At 44.0% G+C, this 20,289-nt stretch overlaps 1 protein-coding gene and 1 pseudogene across 1 annotated transcript; both read left to right on the forward strand.

Moving 5' to 3' along the window:
• Positions 1-11,153: 11,153 nt before the first annotated feature.
• On the forward strand, positions 11,154-12,071 carry LOC118536877 (olfactory receptor 13A1-like; annotated as a pseudogene).
• Positions 12,072-18,642: 6,571 nt separating this feature from the next.
• On the forward strand, positions 18,643-19,575 carry LOC118536876 (olfactory receptor 13A1-like). Its single transcript, XM_036094096.2, has one exon. It carries the CDS (start codon positions 18,643-18,645, stop codon positions 19,573-19,575), a length of 933 nt encoding a protein of 310 aa, XP_035949989.1.
• Positions 19,576-20,289: the final 714 nt, after the last annotated feature.

The raw sequence follows: 20,289 nt of genomic DNA on the forward strand, positions 1-20,289 counted from the left end.
AAAGCTGTACGGAAAGCTTGCAGGGAACAAAAGCTCCGGAGAGCAAACCCGAGCAGATGACTTAGCCCGGACCGGCAAGGGCGGGGCAATTCCGCCTCCGGCAAAGACATTTGGGAACCACGGCAACAGGCCCCTCCCACAGAAGATCAGCGAGAACAGCCAGCCAAGACCAAGTTTACCGATCAGTGAGAACGGCAGAACTCCAGCGCTAGGGGAATACTGCACAGAGAATTCATGGCTTTTTTACCATGATTCTGTAGTCTTTCAAAGTTATTTTTTTTTTAACTGTCTTATTTTTCTTTTTCCCTTTCTCAACCAACATCTTATCAATCCCTTTTTAAAAAAAACATTTTTATTTTTCATTTTTAGAGTCATATTCTATCCCTTCATGGTAGTTACCCTTATTTTTGGCATATATATATATAAATTGTTCTCTCTTTAAAATTTTGAGATAGTTTCTTCTAACAGATCAAAATATACCCTAAATCTCTAGTGTATGGTTTTTTTCTACTCTCCTTCCTGATCGCATTCTCTCCCTTTTTTTTCTTTTTTTTTTAAATCCTCTTCTTTCTTTTTTCAACTTCTTATCAATTCCTATTATAAAATTTCTTATAATTTTCATCTTTACAGTCATATTCCATCCCTTCATCATATCAACCCTTATTTTAGTACATATATAAGTTTTTCTTTCTTTAAAATTTTGGGAGGCACTTTCTTTTAACAGACCAAAATACACCCAAAATCTAGTGTGTGGCACTGATCTATGCACCAGCCTGATCATATTTGATCATATTCTGGTTGTTTTTGTTTTGTTTTGTTTTTGTTTGTTTTTATCTTTATCTTTTTCTTTTTCTTTTTTCTCTCTTTCCCTTTCTTTTCCCCCTGCTTCAGGTCTTTTCTGATTTGTTTAGAGTATATTTTCTGGGGACTTTGTTACCCTGTTAGCATTTTGTTCTCTCATTAATCTGTTCTCCTCTGCACAAAATGACAAGACGGAAAAAATCACCTCAACAAAAAGAACAAGAGGTAGTACCGACTACCAGGGACCTACTCAATATGGACATTAGTACGACGTCGGATCTAGAATTCAGAATCATCACTTTAAAGATACTAGCTGGGCTTGAAAAAAGCATGGAAGTTATTAGAGAAACCCTTTCTGGAGAAATAAAAGAACTAAAATCTAACCAAGTCGAAATCAGAAAGGCTATTAATGAGGTGCAGTCAAATATGGGGGCACTAACTGCTAGGATAACTGAGGCAGAAGAGAGAATCAGGGATATAGAAGACCAAATGATGGAAAATAAAGAAGCTGAGAAAAAGAGAGATAAACAACTACTGGATTACGAGGGCAGAATTCGAGAAATAAGCAATACCATAAGACGAAACAACATTAGAATAATTGGGATCCCAGAAGAAGAAGAAAGAGAGAGAGGGGCAGAAGGTATATTGGAGCAAATATAGCAAAGAACTTCCCTAATTTGGGGAAGGAAACAGGCATCAAAATCCAGGAGGCACAGAGAACCCCTCTCAAAATCAATAAAAATAGGTCAACACCCCGACATCTAATAGTAAAACTTATGAGTCTCAGAGACAAAAAGAAAATCCTGAAAGCAGCTCGGGAGAAGAGATATGTAACCTACAATGGTAGAAACATTAGATTGGCAACAGACTTATCCACAGAGACCTGGCAGGCCAGAAAGGACTGGCAGGATATATCCAGAGCATTAAATGAGAAAAATATGCAGCCAAGAATACTATATCCAGCTAGGCTGTCATTGAAAATAGAAGGAGAGATAAAAAGCTTCCAGGACAAACAAAAACTAAAGGAATTTGCAAACACGAAACCAGCCCCACAAGAAATATTGAAAGGGGTCCTCTAAGCAAAGACAGAGCCTAAAAGCAACATAGACCAGAAAGGAACACAAACAATATACAGTAACAGTCACTTTACAGGCAATACAATGGCACTAAATTCCTATCTTTCAATAGTTACCCTGAATGTAAATGGGCTAAATACCCCAATCAAAAGACACAGGCTATCAGATTGGATTAAAAAACAAGACCCATCGATATGCTGTCTGCAAGAGACTCATTTTAGACCCAAAGACACCCCCAGATTTAAAGTGAGGGGGTGGAAAACCATTTACCATGCTAATGGACACCAAAAGAAAGCTGGGGTGGCAATCCTTATATCAGACAAATTAGATTTTAAACCAAAGACTGTAATAAGAGATGAGGAAGGACACTATTTCCTACTTAAAGGGTCTATCCAACAAGAAGATCTAACAATTGTAAATATCTATGCCCCTAACATGGGAGCAGCCAATTATATAAGGCAATTAATAACAAAAGCAAAGCAACACATTGACAACAATACAGTAATAGTGGGGGACTTTAACACCCCCCTCACTGAAATGGACAGATCATCTAAGCAAAAGATCAACAAGGAAATAAAGACTTTATGGACGCCTGGGTGGCTCAGTTGGTTAAGTGACTGCCTTCGGCTCAGGTCATGATCCTGGAGTCCCGGGATCGAGTCCGGCATCAGGCTCCCTGCTCGGCAGGGAGTCTGCTTCTCCCTCTGACCCTCCTCCCTCTCATGCTCTCTGTCTCTCATTCTCTCTCTCTCAAATAAATAAATAAAATCTTTAAAAAAAAAAAAAGACTTTAAATGACACACGGGATCAAATGGACTTCACAGACATATTCAGAACATTCCATCCCAAAGCAACGGAATACACATTCTTCTCTAGTGCTCATGGAACATTCTTCAGAATAGATCACATCCTAGGTCACAAATCAGGTCTCAACTGGTACCAAAAGATTGGAATCATTCCCTGCCTATTTTCAGACCACAGTGCTTTGAAACTAGAACTCAATCACAAGAGGAAACTCGGAAAGAACTCAAATACATGGAGGCTGAAGAGCATCCTACTGAAGAATGAATGGGTCAACCAGGAAATTAAAGAAGAATTTAAAAACTTCATGGAAACCAATGAAAATGAAAACACAACTATTCAAAATCTTTGGGATACAGCAAAGGCAGTCCTAAGAGGAAAGTATATAGCAATACAAGCCTTTCTCAAGAAACAAGAAAGGTCTCAAGTACACAACCTAACCCTACACCTAAAGGAGATGGAGAAAGAACAGCAAATAAAGCCTCAACCCAGCAGGAGAAGAGAAATCATAAAGATCAGAGCAGAAATCAATGAAATAGAAACCAAAAGAACAGTAGAACAGATCAACGAAACTAGGAGCTGGTTCTTGAAAGAATTAACAAGATTGATAAACCCCTGGCCAGACTTATCAAAAAGAAAAGAGAAATGACCCAAATCAACAAAATCATGAATGAAAGAGGAGAGATCACAACCAACACCAAAGAAATACAAACAATTATAAGAACATATTATGAGCAACTCTATGCCAGCAAATTAGATAACCTGGAAGAAATGGATGCATTCCTAGAGATGTATCAACTACCAAAACTGAACCAGGAAGAAATAGAAAACCTGAACAGACCTATAACCGCTAAGGAAATTGAAGCAGTCATCAAAAATCTCCCAAAACACAAAAGCCCAGGGCCAGATGGCTTCCCAGGGGAATTCTACCAAACATTTCAAGAAGAATTAATACCTATTCTTCTGAAACTGTTCCAAAAAATAGAAATGGAAGGAAAACTTCCAAATTCGTTTTATGAGGCCACCATTACCTTGATCCCAAAACCAGACAAAGACCCCATCAAAAAGGAGAATTACAGACCAATATCCCTGATGAACATGGATGCAAAAATTCTCACCAAAATACTAGCCAATAGGATCCAACAGTACATTAAAAGAATTAGTCACCATGACCAAGTGGGATTTATCCCTGGGCTGCAAGGTTGGTTCAACATCCGCAAATCAATCAACGTGATACAATACATTAACAAAAGAAAGAACAAGAATCATATGATCCTCTCAATAGATGCAGAAAAAGCATTTGACAAAGTACAGCATCCTTTTTTGATCAAAACTCTTCAGAGTATAGGGATAGAGGGTACACACTTCAATATCATAAAAGCCATCTATGAAAAACCTACAGCGAATATCATTCTCAATGGGGAAAAACTGAGAGCTTTCCCCCTAAGGTCAGGAATGCGGCAGGGATATCCACTATCACCACTGCTATTCAACATAGTATTAGAAGTCCTAGCCACAGCCATCAGACAACAAAAAGAAACAAAAGGTATCCAAATCGGCAAAGAAGAAGTCAAACTCTCACTCTTTGCAGATGATATGATACTTTATGTGGAAAACCCAAAAGACTCCACCCCAAAACTGCTAGAACTCATACAGGAATTCAGTAAAGTGGCAGGATATAAAATCAATGCACAGAAGTCAGTGGCATTCCTATACACCAACAACAAGACAGAAGAAAGAGAAATTAAGGAGTTGATCCCATTTACAATTGCACCCAAAACCTTAAGATACCTAGGAATAAATCTAACCAAAGAGGTAAAGGATCTGTACTCAGAAAACTATAAAATACTCATGAAAGAAATGGAGGAAGACACAAAGAAATGGAAAAACGTTCCATGCTCATGGATTGGAAGAACAAATATCGTGAAGATGTCAATGCTACCTAGAGCAATCTACACATTCGATGCAATCCCCATCAAAATACCACCCACTTTTTTCAAAGAAATGGAACAAATAATCCTAAAATTTGTATGGAACCAGAAAAGACCCCGAATAGCCAGAGGAATGTTGAAAATGAAAAGCAAAGCTGGTGGCATCACAATTCTGGACTTCCAGCTCTATTACAAAGCTGTCATCATCAAGACAGTATGGTACTGGCACAAAAACAGACACATAGATCAATGGAACAGAATAGAGAGCCCAGAAATGGACCCTCAACTCTATGGTCAACTAATCTTCGACAAGGCAGGAAAGAATGTCCAATGGATAAAAGACAGTCTCTTCAACAAATGGAGTTGGGAAAATTGGACAGCCACATGCAGAAGAATGAAACTGGACCATTTCCTTACACCACGCACAAAAATAGACTCCAAATGGTTGAAAGACCTCAATGTGAGACAGGAGTCCATCAAAATCCTAAAGGAGAACACAGGCAGCAACCTCTTCGACCTCAGCCGCAGCAACTTCTTCCTAGAAACATCGCCAAAGGCAAGGGAAGCAAGGGCAAAAATGAACTATTGGGACTTCATCAAGATAAAAAGTTTTTGCACAGCAAAAGAAACAGTCAACAAAACCAAAAGACAACCGACAGAATGGGAGAAGATATTTGCAAATGACATATCAGATAAAGGGCTAGTATCCAAAATCTATAAAGAACTTATCAAACTCAACACCCAGAGAACAAATAATCCAACTAAGAACACTACATCAAAAATGAATGAAGTACTATATGTTGGCTAATTGAATTTAAATAAAGAAAAAAGAAAGAAATGGGCAGAAGACATGCAGACATTACTCCAAAGAAGACATACAAATGGTCAACAGACACATGAAAAAATATTCCACATCACTTGCCATCAGGGAAATACAAATCAAAACCACAATGAAATACCACCTCACACTAGTCAGAATGGCTAAAATTAACAAGTAGGAAACAACAGATGTTGGCAAGGATGCCAAGAAAGAGGAAACCCTCTTCCATTGTTGGTGGGAATGAAAGTTGCTGCAGCCACTATAGAAAACAGTATGGAGGTTCCTCAAAAAGTTGAAAATAGAGCTACCCTATCACCCAGCAATTGCACTACTGGGTATTTACCCCCAAGGATGCAAATGTAGTGATCCGAAGGGGCACCTGCACACTAACATTTACAGCAGTGATGTCCACAATAGCCAAACTATGGAAAGAGCCAAGATATCTTTCAACAGATGAATGATAAAGAAGATGTGGTATATATATACAATGGAATACTACTCAGCCCTCAAAAAAATGAAATCTTGCCATTTGCAATGACATGAGTGGAACTAGAGGGTATTATGCCAAGTTAAATAAGTCAATCAGAGAAAGACAATTATCATATGATCTCACTCATATGTGGAGTTTAAGAAACAAAACAGAAGATCATAGGGGAAGTAGGAAAAATAAAACAAGATGAAATCAGAGACCATAAGAGACTCTGAATCATAGGAAACAAACTGAGGTTTGCTGAAGGGGAGGGAGGTGGGAGGATAGGGTAACTGGGTGATAGACATTAAGGAGGGCATGTGATGTAATGAGCACTGGGTATATAAGACTGCTGGATCACTGACCTCTACCTCTGAAACCAATAATACATTATATGTTAATTAATTGAATTTAAATTTTAAAAAATTTAAAAATGAAAAAAAAAAAGGATTTATTCTCTAAAGTGTCTGCACCAATTTTTGTTCCTACCACCAGGGCATGAGTAGTCTGATTTCGCCACATCCTTGGCCACACCTATTGTCTATCTTTTTGTTTATAGCTGTCCTAGTCAGTGAAAAGTAGTGCTTCATGTGGTTTTGATTTGCATCTCCTTCATGACTTGTGATGTTGAGCATCTTTTCATGTATTCATTGGCCATTTATATATCTTCTTTTGAGCAATTTCTATTCAGATCCTTTGCCAATTTTTTCTTCTTTTATTATGTTCAGTTAGCCACTGTATAGTACATAAGTAGTCCTTGATGCAGTGTTCAATGATTCATTAGTTCAGTATAACACCCAGTGCTCATCACAGCACATTTTTTAAATCAGGTCATTTGTCTTTGTGTTATTGAATTGTAAGAGTTTTTTTAATCCTAGATACAAGTTCCCTTATCAGATGTATGATTTGCAAATATTTCCTCTCATTTGCTAGGTGACATTTTCAATTTCTTGATGGTATCTTTTGACACATAAAGTTTTAAAATTTGAAGTTTAATTAATCTATTTTTCTTGGGTTGCCAGTCCTTTTGGTGTCATATCTAAGAAGACACTGCCAAATTCAAGTCATGATGATATAGATGCCTCTACATTTTCTTCTAAATGTTTTATAGTTTTTGTTCTTAGGTTTTGACCCTTTATGGGTAATTCTTGTATATGGCATGAGGCAGGGGTCCAGCTACATTCTTTTGCAGATAGATGTCCAGTTGTCCCAACACCACTTTGTTGAAAAGACTTCCTTCCCCACTGAATGGTCTTGGTAGGTTTGTCAAAAATCGTTGGCCATAGTTACATGGGCTTATTTCTGTACTCTGAGTTGTAGTCCATTGATCTATATGTTGGTCTTTATGCCAGTGTCATACTGCCTTGATTACTGTAGCTTCATAGAAAGGTTGAAGTCAGGAAGAGTGTTGTTGGGTCCATCGGTATCCTGCTGAGGCTTGCTGCCTTGTGGACCTGGAAACCTCTGGAGAAGAGAGACTCTTGCACTATGCTGAGAATTCTCATAGCCCTGGGACAGTTCTAACCATGTGGCAGTTGCCTACCAGATTGTTATTAACTAAATTAGCACACATATTGAGGCTTATGTGCTATAAATTATGGCTACATGTTGTGGGCTATGAGGTAAAGTCAAAGTTCAAGGATTATTTTTATGGATAGACATCATCTCTTTAAGGGAATGTGTCAATTAGGAAAATCAGACATAGCCAAATGTTGTATCACATATAAATAAAGTAGAGGAATCATTCAGATCTTGAGTTGCTGAAACTCTATTGCATTTACTGTCACATGAAATAAATAATTATTGGTCAGAGCCTAAACCTTGTGCTGATAATTGAGGTGAAGGAATTAGGAGGCATGGGACCAGTAGTTATTCCTTTTGTGAAGTTAAGAACCACTTCAAATTAATAATGGCTCCTTCTTTGGCTCTTTTGCAATGACTAATATCTGTATGTCTTGTATTCTGAACTTGGTCACAAATATAAATTACTAGAGGGGCGCCTGGGTGGCTCAGTTGGTTGGGTGACTGCCTTCGGCTCAGGTCATGATCCTGGAGTCCCGGGATCGAGTCCTGCATCGGACTCCCTGCTCGGCGGGGAGTCTGCTTCTCCTTCTGATCCTCCCCCCTCTCATGCTCTCTCTCTCTCTGTCTCATTCTCTCTCTCAAATAAATAAATAAAATCTTTAAATATATATATATAAATTACTAGATTTTCCTTGTACATACTATTTTTTATATGTTGGGCATGTTGTAGACAGACCACCAACAGATACTCCAGTTGTGAGCCTCCTGACCATTCAGGTGAAAGAGCTACCTGCAATGAGCTCACTGTGCCTCATCACCCACTGCCAGAGCCCCGAGGGGCATGGGGGCTGGGGTTGAGGAGGACTCTCCTCCCCTGACACTGGGACACCCAGCATTGGGCTGGGCACTTAAAAAATGGTTATGAAAAAACCCATCTTCTCCAAACCAACATCAACAGTGAAAATCAATGATGGATGTCTCCCGGCGTGATGATGTGAGGGTGGCACCTCAACCTGTGACCTTCCTCCTGAAACACACCACCCTAGTCTGATCATGAGAAACTCAGCTGACAAATCCCAATAGAAGAACACTCCACAAAATTCCTGGCCAACACTCCTCAAAACTGCCAAGGTCATCAAAACCAAGGAAAGTATGAGAACAAGTCAGGCAAGAGGACCCTAAATGCCATGTGATGTCCTGGGTGTGATCCTGGGAGAAAAAAAGGACAAACTTAGGGTAAAAACTAAGGCAATCTGAATCAATTATGGACTTTAGTTGGTGATAATATGTCAATATTGATTCATTACAAATAACAAATATCCCGTAGTAATGGAAGTTGTTACTAATAAGGGAAACTGGGTCTGTACTCCCTGTACTGTCTTCTCAGTTCTTATGTAAGTCCGAAGCTGTTCCAAGAAATAAATTCTATTTGAAATAAAATCCCATCTTTCCTGTGGGGATTCGTTTTACATGACTCTTATCTGAGATCGTTTACAAGAAAGAGGCTGTCACCTCACACTGCCTTCACACCCATGCCCAAGGGAGCACTGTCCCTGTGGCCCCAGGCACCCTGACCCTTTTCAGTGCTCACAGGGTCCTTGTTTACCTCCAAGTGGAGGTAATTGCTCCTTGTGCTCTGAGCTCGCCAGCACCCAAACATCCCCTCAAAGGTATTGGCTCCACTTACAGGTTCACAGCAAACAAGGGAGTCACGGAACAGGGAGGATGGTCTCAGCCTCATGCCCCATCCTCTTTCCCACCAGAGTAAGAATTTCCTGTGTCTTTGCATGAAAATATGGATGTCTTATATTTAGATAGGAGACGATATGGGGTGTACCCCTTACATCCACAGTGAGTATCTTTCTGTCATTAACTCCTCTTGCTTTGGGGACTATCTTCCCTAATTTTCCTTTTGATGTTTCTCAAAAGGCAGATTTGGTTTTGCCCCCACCTATTTTATTGTGGAAAAAATGATAGGAAATTGCTTTGCTCATGGCTTTCACTGCTTCAGTTTGAAATTGCAAAGTCCTCAGAGACCTCCAGCACATCTGTTCATCTGTGACCTATCTGTGCACCACATAAGGAGGAGGGAGAAACCCAGCAGTGTGGTTTGATCTCTAAGTAGGTCAGGATCTTTACGAGAAAGACCCAATGAGCCTGCAGTTGGGGTTTTATGAATCTGGGTGGGTAGCCAGTCACACAGGCAGATGCCCGGAGTGCCAAAGGGGAGCTTGGGCAGCTCAGATGCTGCAACCAGAAGAGGCTTTAGGAATTCCCACCTGCACACAGCAGGTCCTGGGTGACTGCTGAGAAGGGGTGTGTGTGGCATCTGGCATGGGACAGGGCTAGCAGTGACCAGCAGGTGGGGAGCCCCATCCTGCTGACTCAACGGCACCTTGGCTCTGCAGGGGTGGGAGCAAAAAGGGAAGAGGGTTAGATATGCAGCAGGCGGGGCTCTCAGGAAACCAAGAGCTCTACAGCGTTGGAGCTCCACCATAACTGACTGCAGCTGGTGACATATTTCTGTAAATTGGCGTGTCTTTGTTCAGATTCCACCCAGGATAAGACAAACTTCCTCTGTTTGAGATGTGCCATGTTGTTAACACTTGTGCCTGGTAGCCCACAACCCACATGAGCCCCCAGGGCAGGCCATGGATGCTCCTACCTGATGCCCCTGGGACTGCATGGAGGTTGGCCCCAGGGAGGGAGATCGGGCTGGCCTTGTTTCCCTCATGCACCATCTAATTGCTCCATGGGCATGAGGAAGATGCTCTCCTCGAATGAGCTAGGCCCTGTCCTACCCAGGGAGACTGGGTGGCCCCAGAAGGGTTGAGGGCTGGGGATACACAGACCTGGGAGCTGGGTGGATGTGTTGGCCAAGGTCGTGTAGCTGCGCTGAACTGGGTCTGTGCCTTTCTTCCTGTATCCCAGTCCCTGGCCCAGAGAAGGGACAAGCTTCTTGTCCAGCTCAGGAGCAGGGGATGGGGTTAAAACCAGGAGGCTGGGTGACCCACACTCTCCCCATCTCATCACAAGGATGCAGCCTGGAATGGCCTAGGCAGAGCTGGGCAGCTGTGGCTTCAACTGAAGTGCTGTGGCCAGGTCAGTCCGCAGATGACTCTGATAGCCGAGAGTGACCTTCCCAAAGCAGCCAAGCCCTCTGGTGCCCCAGCCATGACCAGGCTGTGCCCCAAGCCACTCACTCCCCTCCAAGACCCTGTGCTCCCCCTGACTGCCCAGCTCGAAGACCCCACAGGTGAAAATTCCATCCTGTCCTTAAGGCCCCAACTGACTGGATTCTCCTTCCAGGAATCTGCAGTCTGGTGCTTGGCTTGCTGATGGAGACGTGCTCACCATGGCAGTGCCAGGCACACAGTGCAACAGTGAGCTTTTTGTCCCTGGATAATGTAGGAAATGTTCGAAATCAAAGTGAGGAAAAGCTCATGTTGAGCTTTCTGTGTAATTTGTGATGTGATGTCGACCCAGCCAAAAGCAGGCTGTCATGGGGAGGGGTGTCTGCAGGGCTAGGAAGGGCTGGCAGGGAGGGGATCCAGGAGGAGAGTTAATTCTCTGTCTCCCTGAGCCTAGGGACCTTTGTTGGCATCTTCATTATGTGCTTTGCACAGCAAAGTTCCAGACAGCAAGCATTCCCACAGAGGCTGCCCCGCCCACCCTGTGCTTCCCTTTGCAGGCAGGGCTGCATCCACGGGCCAGAGGGCCCCACCTACTGAATGGCCACAAACAACCCCACAGCTGTGGAGGAGGTTGTCCTGCAGCATTTCTCAGGGGACCCTGGGCTTCAGGGTCTCTTCTTGGCTGTGTCCTTCCTCCTCTACTTTGGGGCTTTCACAGGAAATGCCTTCATTGTCATTGCCATCAGCCTGCATCCAGGCTCCATGCCCCAGTGAACCTCTTTCTCACCAACCTGGCCCTTGTAGACACCACCTGCACATCCACTATTCTCCCCAAATTGCTGGAGAACCTGGTGGTCCAGGGGGACACCATCTCCAACCAGGGCTGCCTGGTCCAGGTCTTCTTCCTGATATGGTTCCTGGGGGCCAAGCCACTGCTGCTCAGGGCTGTGGCCTGTGACCGTTATGTGGCCATCTACCACCCAATGCACTACAGCACGCTGAGGAGCTGGCCCATCTGTGCCCTGCTCTCAGGCAGCATGTGGGCAGTCTTTGCAGTCAGCATATCTGTGCACACAGGCATGATGACCAGGTTAACATTCTGGGGTCCCTGTCAAATCCATCACTTTCTGCGTTAAGTCCCCAAGCTGCTGCTGCTCTCCAGTAGCCCAACAGCCCTGAACAACATTATGATCGTCATTGCGGACATTTATTCTGAAGTAGTCAACTTCCTTCTCACCCTGGTGCTCTACAGCTGCATCATCACCAGCATCCTGGGCATGCACTCAGTCGTGGGCAAGTGGTGGACATTTCTTGTCTCACCTCCTGGTGGCTGCCTGGTACTACTCCACCATCATCTACACATACATCTGCCCAGGCTTCAGCTCCTCCATGGAAAATGGCAAAGTTGCTGCTATGCTGTACAAGACAATCAGCCCCACCTTGAACCCCCTCATCTACTCTCTGTGGAACAAGGATGTCAACGTGGCCCTCAAGAAAGTATTTTCCAACATCTAACAAATGAAGGGAAATGGCCAATGTTGAATTTTTGGGTGTTAACCAGCTAATCTTAAAATAGGACTTAGAGAATCTGATTTAAGTGGCAAAATGCAAGAAAGCAATAGATTTGTACATAATGTGTTTTCCCTGTAGGAGCTGCAATGTTCCACGTGGCACTTCAACTAAGCTGTCCAAGGTCCTTAGAACAGGCACTCTCAGGGCTCCAGGGAGCAGGAAAAGCCAATGTCCAGCCTGCCCACTGTCCTGCCCCTGCACCTGGCTTGAACTTTGGTCTCACTCAGGCCTCAGATGAAATGCCACCCACAGAGTCTCTGTTTGTCCCCTTATCTGAAAGTTCTCTTCCGGCTATTCACACTATAGCACTCTGTTTATTTTTTGAAACCTTAATGTTTATTTACCCAAGTATATTTTACTAGAACACAAGCCCCATGAGTACATGGACTTTTGTCTGTTCAGTTCCAGGTTGTATTCCCAACATCTAGAATAGTAATTTGCATGTGGAAGGCATCTGAAGTCAGTTGAATGCATGAATGCCTCACATTCTCGAATGTAGACTTTGTGTCCTCAAAGTTTCCATCTGCTTTGTTCAAGCTAAGCACAACACAATAATCACTTCCTGAGTGAATGATGTCCCCATGTCCTTCTGGAGAACCCAGGGGCTGGACTTTTATATGTGGTTTTGAGGAGTTTAGAATTGGGCCACACAGTTGTTTGGGGTTTTAGGGCTGCCATGAAAGCTTTGCCTGTAACTAAAGTCAAGAAGCAAAGTGCAGTTTCCAAAGCCTGAACTACACGTCCAAGCATGTCTTCATGCAGTCCTCTCAAGGGAGACCTGTCCCCGGGAGGCTCCAGTGGACAGGGAGGGAACCCTTTAGTGGCATAGAGGGTGGAAATTGTAAGGGGACATTTTCTGAAAATGAGACTTAAAAGTCACATGCATCCCTTCAAATGGAACTCCTAGGAGGATGGAATTGTGTGGAAGTCTTTGGAAGTGCTGAGCCTGTCTTGGTCCTTGGTGAGCTGGTGCTGCTCCTTCTGCGTTGGCAGCCCTAAAGCTTCCCTGGTACACGTGCTCCCCACTGGTGCTCCTGTCCACTTGAATTGTAGCTGCTCCTCAGCCTGAACACACGTCAGCTAGCCATTGCTGACTGCCTCGAGGGGCTTCCTAGAAATAGGCCCTGAGACAGCACGTTGTGGAAGTGATTTATTAAAGCATCACTCCAGAGAAACCAGCCTAGGGAAGGACACAGAACCAAATATGAGTGTGACTGACTCCAGTTGAAGCCTCAACCTTGGTCTGATCCTGCAGGCCGCTCTGGAACATGAAATTGGCATGGGTAAAGGGGTGGACTTTCATTCTCCCACACCCACTGGCCCCTGTCCACTGGTCTTAGGGCAGGGATGTACGTGGACAGGACAGCCTGGTCCTCACATCCAGTGAGGTGGCATGGGAACTGCAGTGCAGGCCTTGCATGGAGGGAGGTCCTGGGTGGAGGGAAGTACTCAGGAGTGGGCGCATGGAGGGAAAAAGCAGACCTGCTGCAGGGTCCAGTGCAGGGCCTGTTGGTAACTGCATGTGCCATTTGTGTGCTGTATCTGTACTTTAGAAAGGCACAGTGTAGTCAGTCCACCATGGCAGCCCTGAGACCCAGCCGGGGCCTGGCACTGGGCTGTGAGCTAAAAATTCTTAATAAATGCATGGAGGGAGGGGAGTTAAGATGGCAGAGGAGTAGGGGACCCTAATGTTGTCTGGTCCCTGGAATTCAGCTAGATAGTTACCAAATCATTCTGAACACCTGTGAAATCAACCAAAAATCTAAGAAAAGAATTGCTGCAATTCTACAAATAGAAAAGCAATGGTAGGAAGTGCAGAGAAGTGAATCTGAGGTGATATAGCGAAAGATAAACCACGGGGGAGGGAGCTTCTTTAAGCTGGCTACCAGAAAGTGTTATAAGCAACAGAGTGCAAAATCAGAACTTTTAAAAGTCTGCCTGAAAGGTGATCAGGTGCTGAAGCAAGGTGGAACCTCAGGTGCGACAGCATGGTCTCAGGATCCCCAGGGTCCCAAACAGAACAGGAGTGCCTAAGTGCAGCAGAGCTCCCAGACATCGGAGCAGGGAAGCTGGCTGCAAACAGCGAGCCCGGGCACCAGCTTTCTGCTCCGTGTTGCCATAAACTGGGAACCACCCAAAGTTGGGTGACCGCTCTCTGAGCAGGTGCCCAGCAAGAAGCAGAACTGGGGCAGGACCCTCCTCCATTCCCTGAGAGGAGCAGCACAGGTTCACCCCACAGGAGTCCGTGAAGTTTGGGGACTCAAAGGGGGGGGTCACAAGTCTGAAATAAAAACAGTCACAGGCTGAGCAAACACAGAGTATGGATGCAAACCAGGGAGACAAGAGTGATTGACTGCTTTTCTATGAGGGTGCACTGAAGAGTGGGGGTGCTAACTTTCAGCTTCAGAGCTGATGGTGGAGCGCCACCATTTTTAACCCTGCCTCCACCAGCTCCAGAACTGCTTACACTGAACCCAGCCCCCTGGCAAGGGCAGTGCAATTCCTCCTGGGAAAAGACACCTGAGAATCAGCTCAACAGGGCCCTCCCCCAGAAGACCAGCAGGAATTTGGGGTGAATACCAAGTTCACCCATCATAGAGACCTGCAAGACTTCAGCCTTTGAGGAAAATTGTATATACAATTCGTGGGGTTTTTTTTATTATTATTCTTTAATCTTCCCGTTTTCTTTTTTCTTTTCTTTTTTTAATTTTATTTATTTGACAGAGACAGACACAGTGAGAGAGGGAACACAAGCAGGGGGAGTGGGAGAGGGAGAAGCAGGCTCCCCGCTGAGCAGGGAGCCCGATGCAGGGCTCGATCCCAGGACCCTGGGATCATCACCCGAGCTGAAGGCAGACGCTCAAAGACTGAGCCACCCAGGCGCCCCCGTTTTATTTTCTTTCTTTCCTTTTTTTTTTTTAATTATGTTCAGTTAGCCAACATATAGTACATCATTAGTTTTTGGTGTAGAGTTCAGCAATTCATTAGTGGCACATAACACCCAGTGCTCATCACCATATGTGCCCTTCTTAATACCCATTCAGCTATTCTTATTTTATCAATTCTTTTTTTAAGTCCTTTTTAATTTTAATTTTTATGTTTATGCTATATATATGTTTTTCAATTGTGGTTTCCTGTCTTTGTATTCAATTCTATTTTTGCATATATATAAGTTTTTCTTTCTTTCCTATTGTGGGATCTAGTTTCTTCTAATAAACAGACCAAAATACAGCCAGGGGCTAGTTTATTGTTTGTTCTGTTTTACTTTTTGTTTGATTTCTCTCTCTCTCTCTCTCTCTCTGTTACTATTTTCTTCTGATTTGTTTTGTTTGTATTGTTCTGGTGTTGTTGTTGCTATTTTTGTATTTTCTCTCTCTTTCATCTATTCTTTTCTGGACATAATGATGAGATGGAGAAACTCACCCCAAAAAACAAACAGGAGGCAGTACTCACTGCCAGGCATTTACTCAATATGAATATAAGTAAGATTCAGAACTAAAATTCAAAACAATAATTATAAAGATACTAGCTGGGCTTGAAAAAATCATAGAAGATACTAGAGAATCCCTTACTGGAGGAATAAAATAACTAAAATCTAAACAAGTCGAAATCAGAAAGGCTATTACTGAGATGCAGTAAAAAATGGAGGCTCTAACTGCTAAGATAAATGAGGCAGAAGAGAAAATCAGTGATATAGAAGACAAAGTGATGGAAAATGAGGAAGCTGAGAAAAAGAGAGATAAATAACTACTGACTCCCAAGGGGATAATTCGAGATACGTGATACCATAAAGTGAAATAACATTAGAATAATTGGAGTCCCAGAAGAAGAGGAGAGGGGGCAGAAGGTTTATTTGAATAAGTTATAATGGAGAATTTCCCTAATCTGGGGAAGGAAACATGCATCCAAGTCTAGCAGGCACAGATAATCCCCACCTTCAAAATCAATAAAAATAGGTCAACACCTAGACATATGATAGTGAAACTTCAAATTTCAGAGATAAAGAGAAAATCCTGAAAGCAGTTCAGGACAACAGATCCTTAACCTACAGAGGCCGAAACATAAGACTGGCATCAGCCCTGTCCACAGATACCTGGCAGGCCAGAAAGGACTGGTATGATATATTCAAGGGGCTAAATGAGAAAAATATGCAGCCAAGAATACTTTATCCAGCAAGGCTGTCATTCAGAATACAAGAAGAGATAAAGAGCTTCCAGAACAAACAGAAACTAAAAGAATTTGTGATCCCTAAACTAGCCCTGCAAGAATATTAAAGCGGCGGGGCGGGTGGGGGGGGGGGCGCCTGGGTGTCTCAGTCATTAAGCATCTGCCTTCGGCTCGGGTCATGATCCCTGGGTCCTGGGACTGAGTTCCACATAGGGCTCCCTGCTTGGCAGGAAGCCTACTTCTCCCTCTCCCACTCCCCCTGCTTGTGTTCCTGCTCTCGATATCTCTGTCTCTGTCAAATAAATAAATAAAATCTTTAAAAAAAAGAATATTAAAGGGGATCCTTTAAGTGGAGAAAGAGACCATACAGAAACAGAGACAATATACAGAAACAGGGACTTTACAGGTACAATGGCACTAAATTCATCTTCAGTAATTACTGTGAACGTAAAGGGGCATAATGTTCCAATCAAAAGACACAGGGTGGGGCGCCTGGGTGGCTCAGTCGTTAAGCGTCTGCCTTCGGCTCAGGTCATGATTCCAGGTCCTGGGATCAAGCCCCGCATCGGGCTCCCTGCTCCACGGGAAGCCTGCTTCTCCCTCTCCCACTCCCCCTGCTTGTGTTCCCTCTCTCGCTGTCTCTCTCTCTGTCAAATAAATAAATAAAATCTTTAAAAAAAAAAAAAAAAAAAAGACACAGGGTATCAGATTGGATTAAGAAAAAAAAAAAAACAAGACCCATCAATATGCTGTCTGCAATAGACCCATTTTATTTTTCTTTAATTTTTTTTATTTTATTATGTTATGTTAGTCACCATGCAATACATAGTTAGTTTTTGATGTAAAGATCCATGATTCATTGTTTTCGTTTAATACCCATTGCTCCATGCAGTATGTGCCCTCCTTAATACCCATCACCAGGCTAACCAATCCCCCCTCCCCCCTCCCCTCTAAAACCCTGTTTGTTTCTCAGAGTCCATAGTCTCTCATGGTTCATCTCTCCCTCCGATTTTCCCACCTTCATTTTTACCTTCCTTCTCCTAATGTCCTCCATGCTATTCCTTATGTTCCACAAATAAGTGAAACCATATGATAATTGACTTTCTCTGCTTGACTTATTTCACTTAACATAATCTCCTCCAATCCCATCCATGTTGATGTAAAAGTTGTGTATTCATCCTTTCTGATGGCTGAGTAATATTCCATTGTATATATGGACCACATCTTCTTTATCCATTCATCTGTTGATGGACATCTTGTCAATGAGCCTGACATTTATCCACTTGTCATTTATAAGCTCATCCTTGAAATGTTTCTCTGTGTCTGTTTTTATACAACAAACATGATGCAGGAATATAAAATACATCTGCAATCGTGCTAATTTCTGATGTGCCAGCTCAGAATCAGCCAGAATAAGGGCTGTGGACAAGGTCACCCCTACAGAAGCAGCTGGGAGTTGCCACCAGGCCCTTTGATGCCTGCTCTGACCTGGCCTGGATGCATCCTTCCCAGGACTGGGCAGTCACTGAGGCAGAATCAGCAACACTTTCCTCTGGGAAACCCCTTTGCTCTGCTCTTTTCTGGTGTGACTGCCCTCGACCCTCAACCCGTAAGCTCCTCCCTGCTTCCAAAACTGCCTGAATCACCTCTGACCTTCCCAGTCTGGTCCTGACTATACCTTCCAGCCTGGACCTCATGTTTGTCCCCCTTGATGACTTAGGTCTCCCACTTGACTGCAGATTTATCTGCCCTGCCTCCTGGCCTCCTGCCTTCCCCTGGCATCATCCTATGTCCCCCTAAGCAGAGCCCAGGCTCCATGTCAGGGTCTGATGCTCACTGAGAAAGAAGCTCATGTCTGGGGCAGCTCATCAAGGGATGTGGAGGGATTAGGGGAACCAGGCAGAGGAAGTGGGATAGTACATTTAGGGGGAGAGGGGGGAAGAGCAGGGGCAATGCTGGATACTCCCTGTCCAGGACAGGACATGGAGACACTTTAAGGCCCACTGCACACTGGACATCATCTCCTGAAGGGCTATTGCAGGGACATGGCATAGTCAGAGGATCTCTGTGGGAGGCCATTGTGCCGCAGTGGGGGTGTTTGTGGGGAGGTGGTCTTAGGTGTAGTGGTGGCAAGATGGAGCCAGGGTGAGCACTCCTGCCCATTTTTCTGAGAGGAGCTTGTTTGCTGGTGATGCCCAAGTCTAATGAAATATGAAAGTATTTAAATTCTGGGAGGGTCTGACATATGAAGGTATCTTGACCTACTTATGTAGACAATTAATTCCACACACTTTTTTCCAGCCCAGCTGCAGAGCAAGAAAGAGTTTGAACAGACCAGTCAAAGGCCATGAGTAATCAGACGCTGGTGATGGAATTTATCCTGCAGGGCTTCTCAGAAGTGCCGCAGCTCCAGGTTCTCTTCTTCGTTCTCTTCCTCTGCCTCTACACCACAGCACTCTGCGGCAATTCCCTCATAGTGGTGGCCACCACCTTCAGCTCTAGGCTCCACACGGCCATGTACTTCCTCCTGGTCAACCTGTCTGTGTTGGATATTATCTGTGCATGCACCGTGGTGCCCAAGCTGCTCAAGATCCTGGTGGCAGAGAAGAGAAGCATCTCCTACAGAGGCTGCATGACCTGGATGTACTTCCTGTCGGGGTCAGTGGCAGGGGAGGTGCTGCTCTTCACTGCTATGGCCTATGACCGCGACGTGGCCATCTGCCAGCCACTGCACTATAGCTCCATGATGAGCCCCAGGGTATGTGCAGTGCTGGCTGGAGCTGTGTGGGGCATCATCGTGCTAGGTGCTGGAGTCAATGCCTGCCTGATGTTATGGCTGAACTTCTGTGGGCCCAACATGATTAATCACTTCTTCTGTGAGATCCCCTCTCTGCTGTTACTCTCCTGCTCCTCCACATATGTGAATAACATCATGGCAATTATGGCTGACATCTTCTTTGCCATGCTGAACTTCCTGCTCACCATGGTGTCCTATGGCTTCATCATCTCCACCATCCTGAAGATTCATACAGCCGAGAGGAAGCAGCGAGCCTTCTCTACCTGCTCCTCCCATCTCATTGTGGTCACATTATACTACTCCACCATCATCTACACCTATCTGAGTCCTGGCTCCAACTACTCCCCAGGGATGGGCAAGGTGATGGCTGTAATTTATTCCACTGTGAGCCCCACCTTGAACCCTCTCATCTACAGCCTGAAGAACAAGGATGTCAAGGCAGCCCTTAGGAAACTCTTGATATTCATGGGCAATAACCTGTAAATTGGCAATCTCTAAAGTTTGTGTTCTTTGTTGCTCTCTGACCACTGACCCTTATGAGATGTATCCCACCTATTATAAATACCCTCTTTCTATGCAACCCTCAATACACTTTGTTGAGAAAATATTTCTCTGTGAATTCTCTATAGCATCCCAGTGAGATGTGGATTTTGGCCACTGTTACTGAAAGTTTGGAGTTCCTGGAATATAACACATATTAAGATACAACGGATGTGTTGGTTTCTTCTCAGATCCCTGGACTGCACACCAACCCAGAGTCTCTACCTATGTCTTACTGACCTTCATGAGGTGGGAGCAAGCTCAACTCCATCCAAAGTTCCACTGTGAAAAAACAAAAACAAAAAAAATGCCCCTGTAAAGCTACCCAAAGTTCTGCTTAGGCCATATAGATCTTGGTCCCGAATTGCAGAGCAGGTGTCTCCAGAATGGTTGATTTTATGTGTCAACCTGACTGGGCTCCAGGACACCCAGACAGCTGGTCAAACATTATTTCTGGGTGTGTCCGTGAGGGTGTCTCTGGAAGAGATTAACATTTGAATGGGTAAACTGGATAAAGAAAGTCATAGATCGTCCTCACCAATGGAGGTGGGCATCACGAGTCCACTGAGGGCCAGAATGAAACAAAAAAGGGAAAGGTAAATTTGCTTCTTTGGCTATCAGACTCAGAATAGTACTTACAAACTGCCCCTGGTTTGT

This window comes from Halichoerus grypus, chromosome 7 (assembly GCF_964656455.1).
Source record: "Halichoerus grypus chromosome 7, mHalGry1.hap1.1, whole genome shotgun sequence".
NCBI classification, from domain to species: domain Eukaryota; kingdom Metazoa; phylum Chordata; class Mammalia; order Carnivora; family Phocidae; genus Halichoerus; species Halichoerus grypus.

What these genes read in the sequence shown, in the direction of transcription:
- LOC118536876 (XM_036094096.2), top strand. Translation starts at nt 18,643, where the DNA reads ATGAGTAATCAGACGCTGGTGATGGAATTTATCCTGCAGGGCTTCTCA.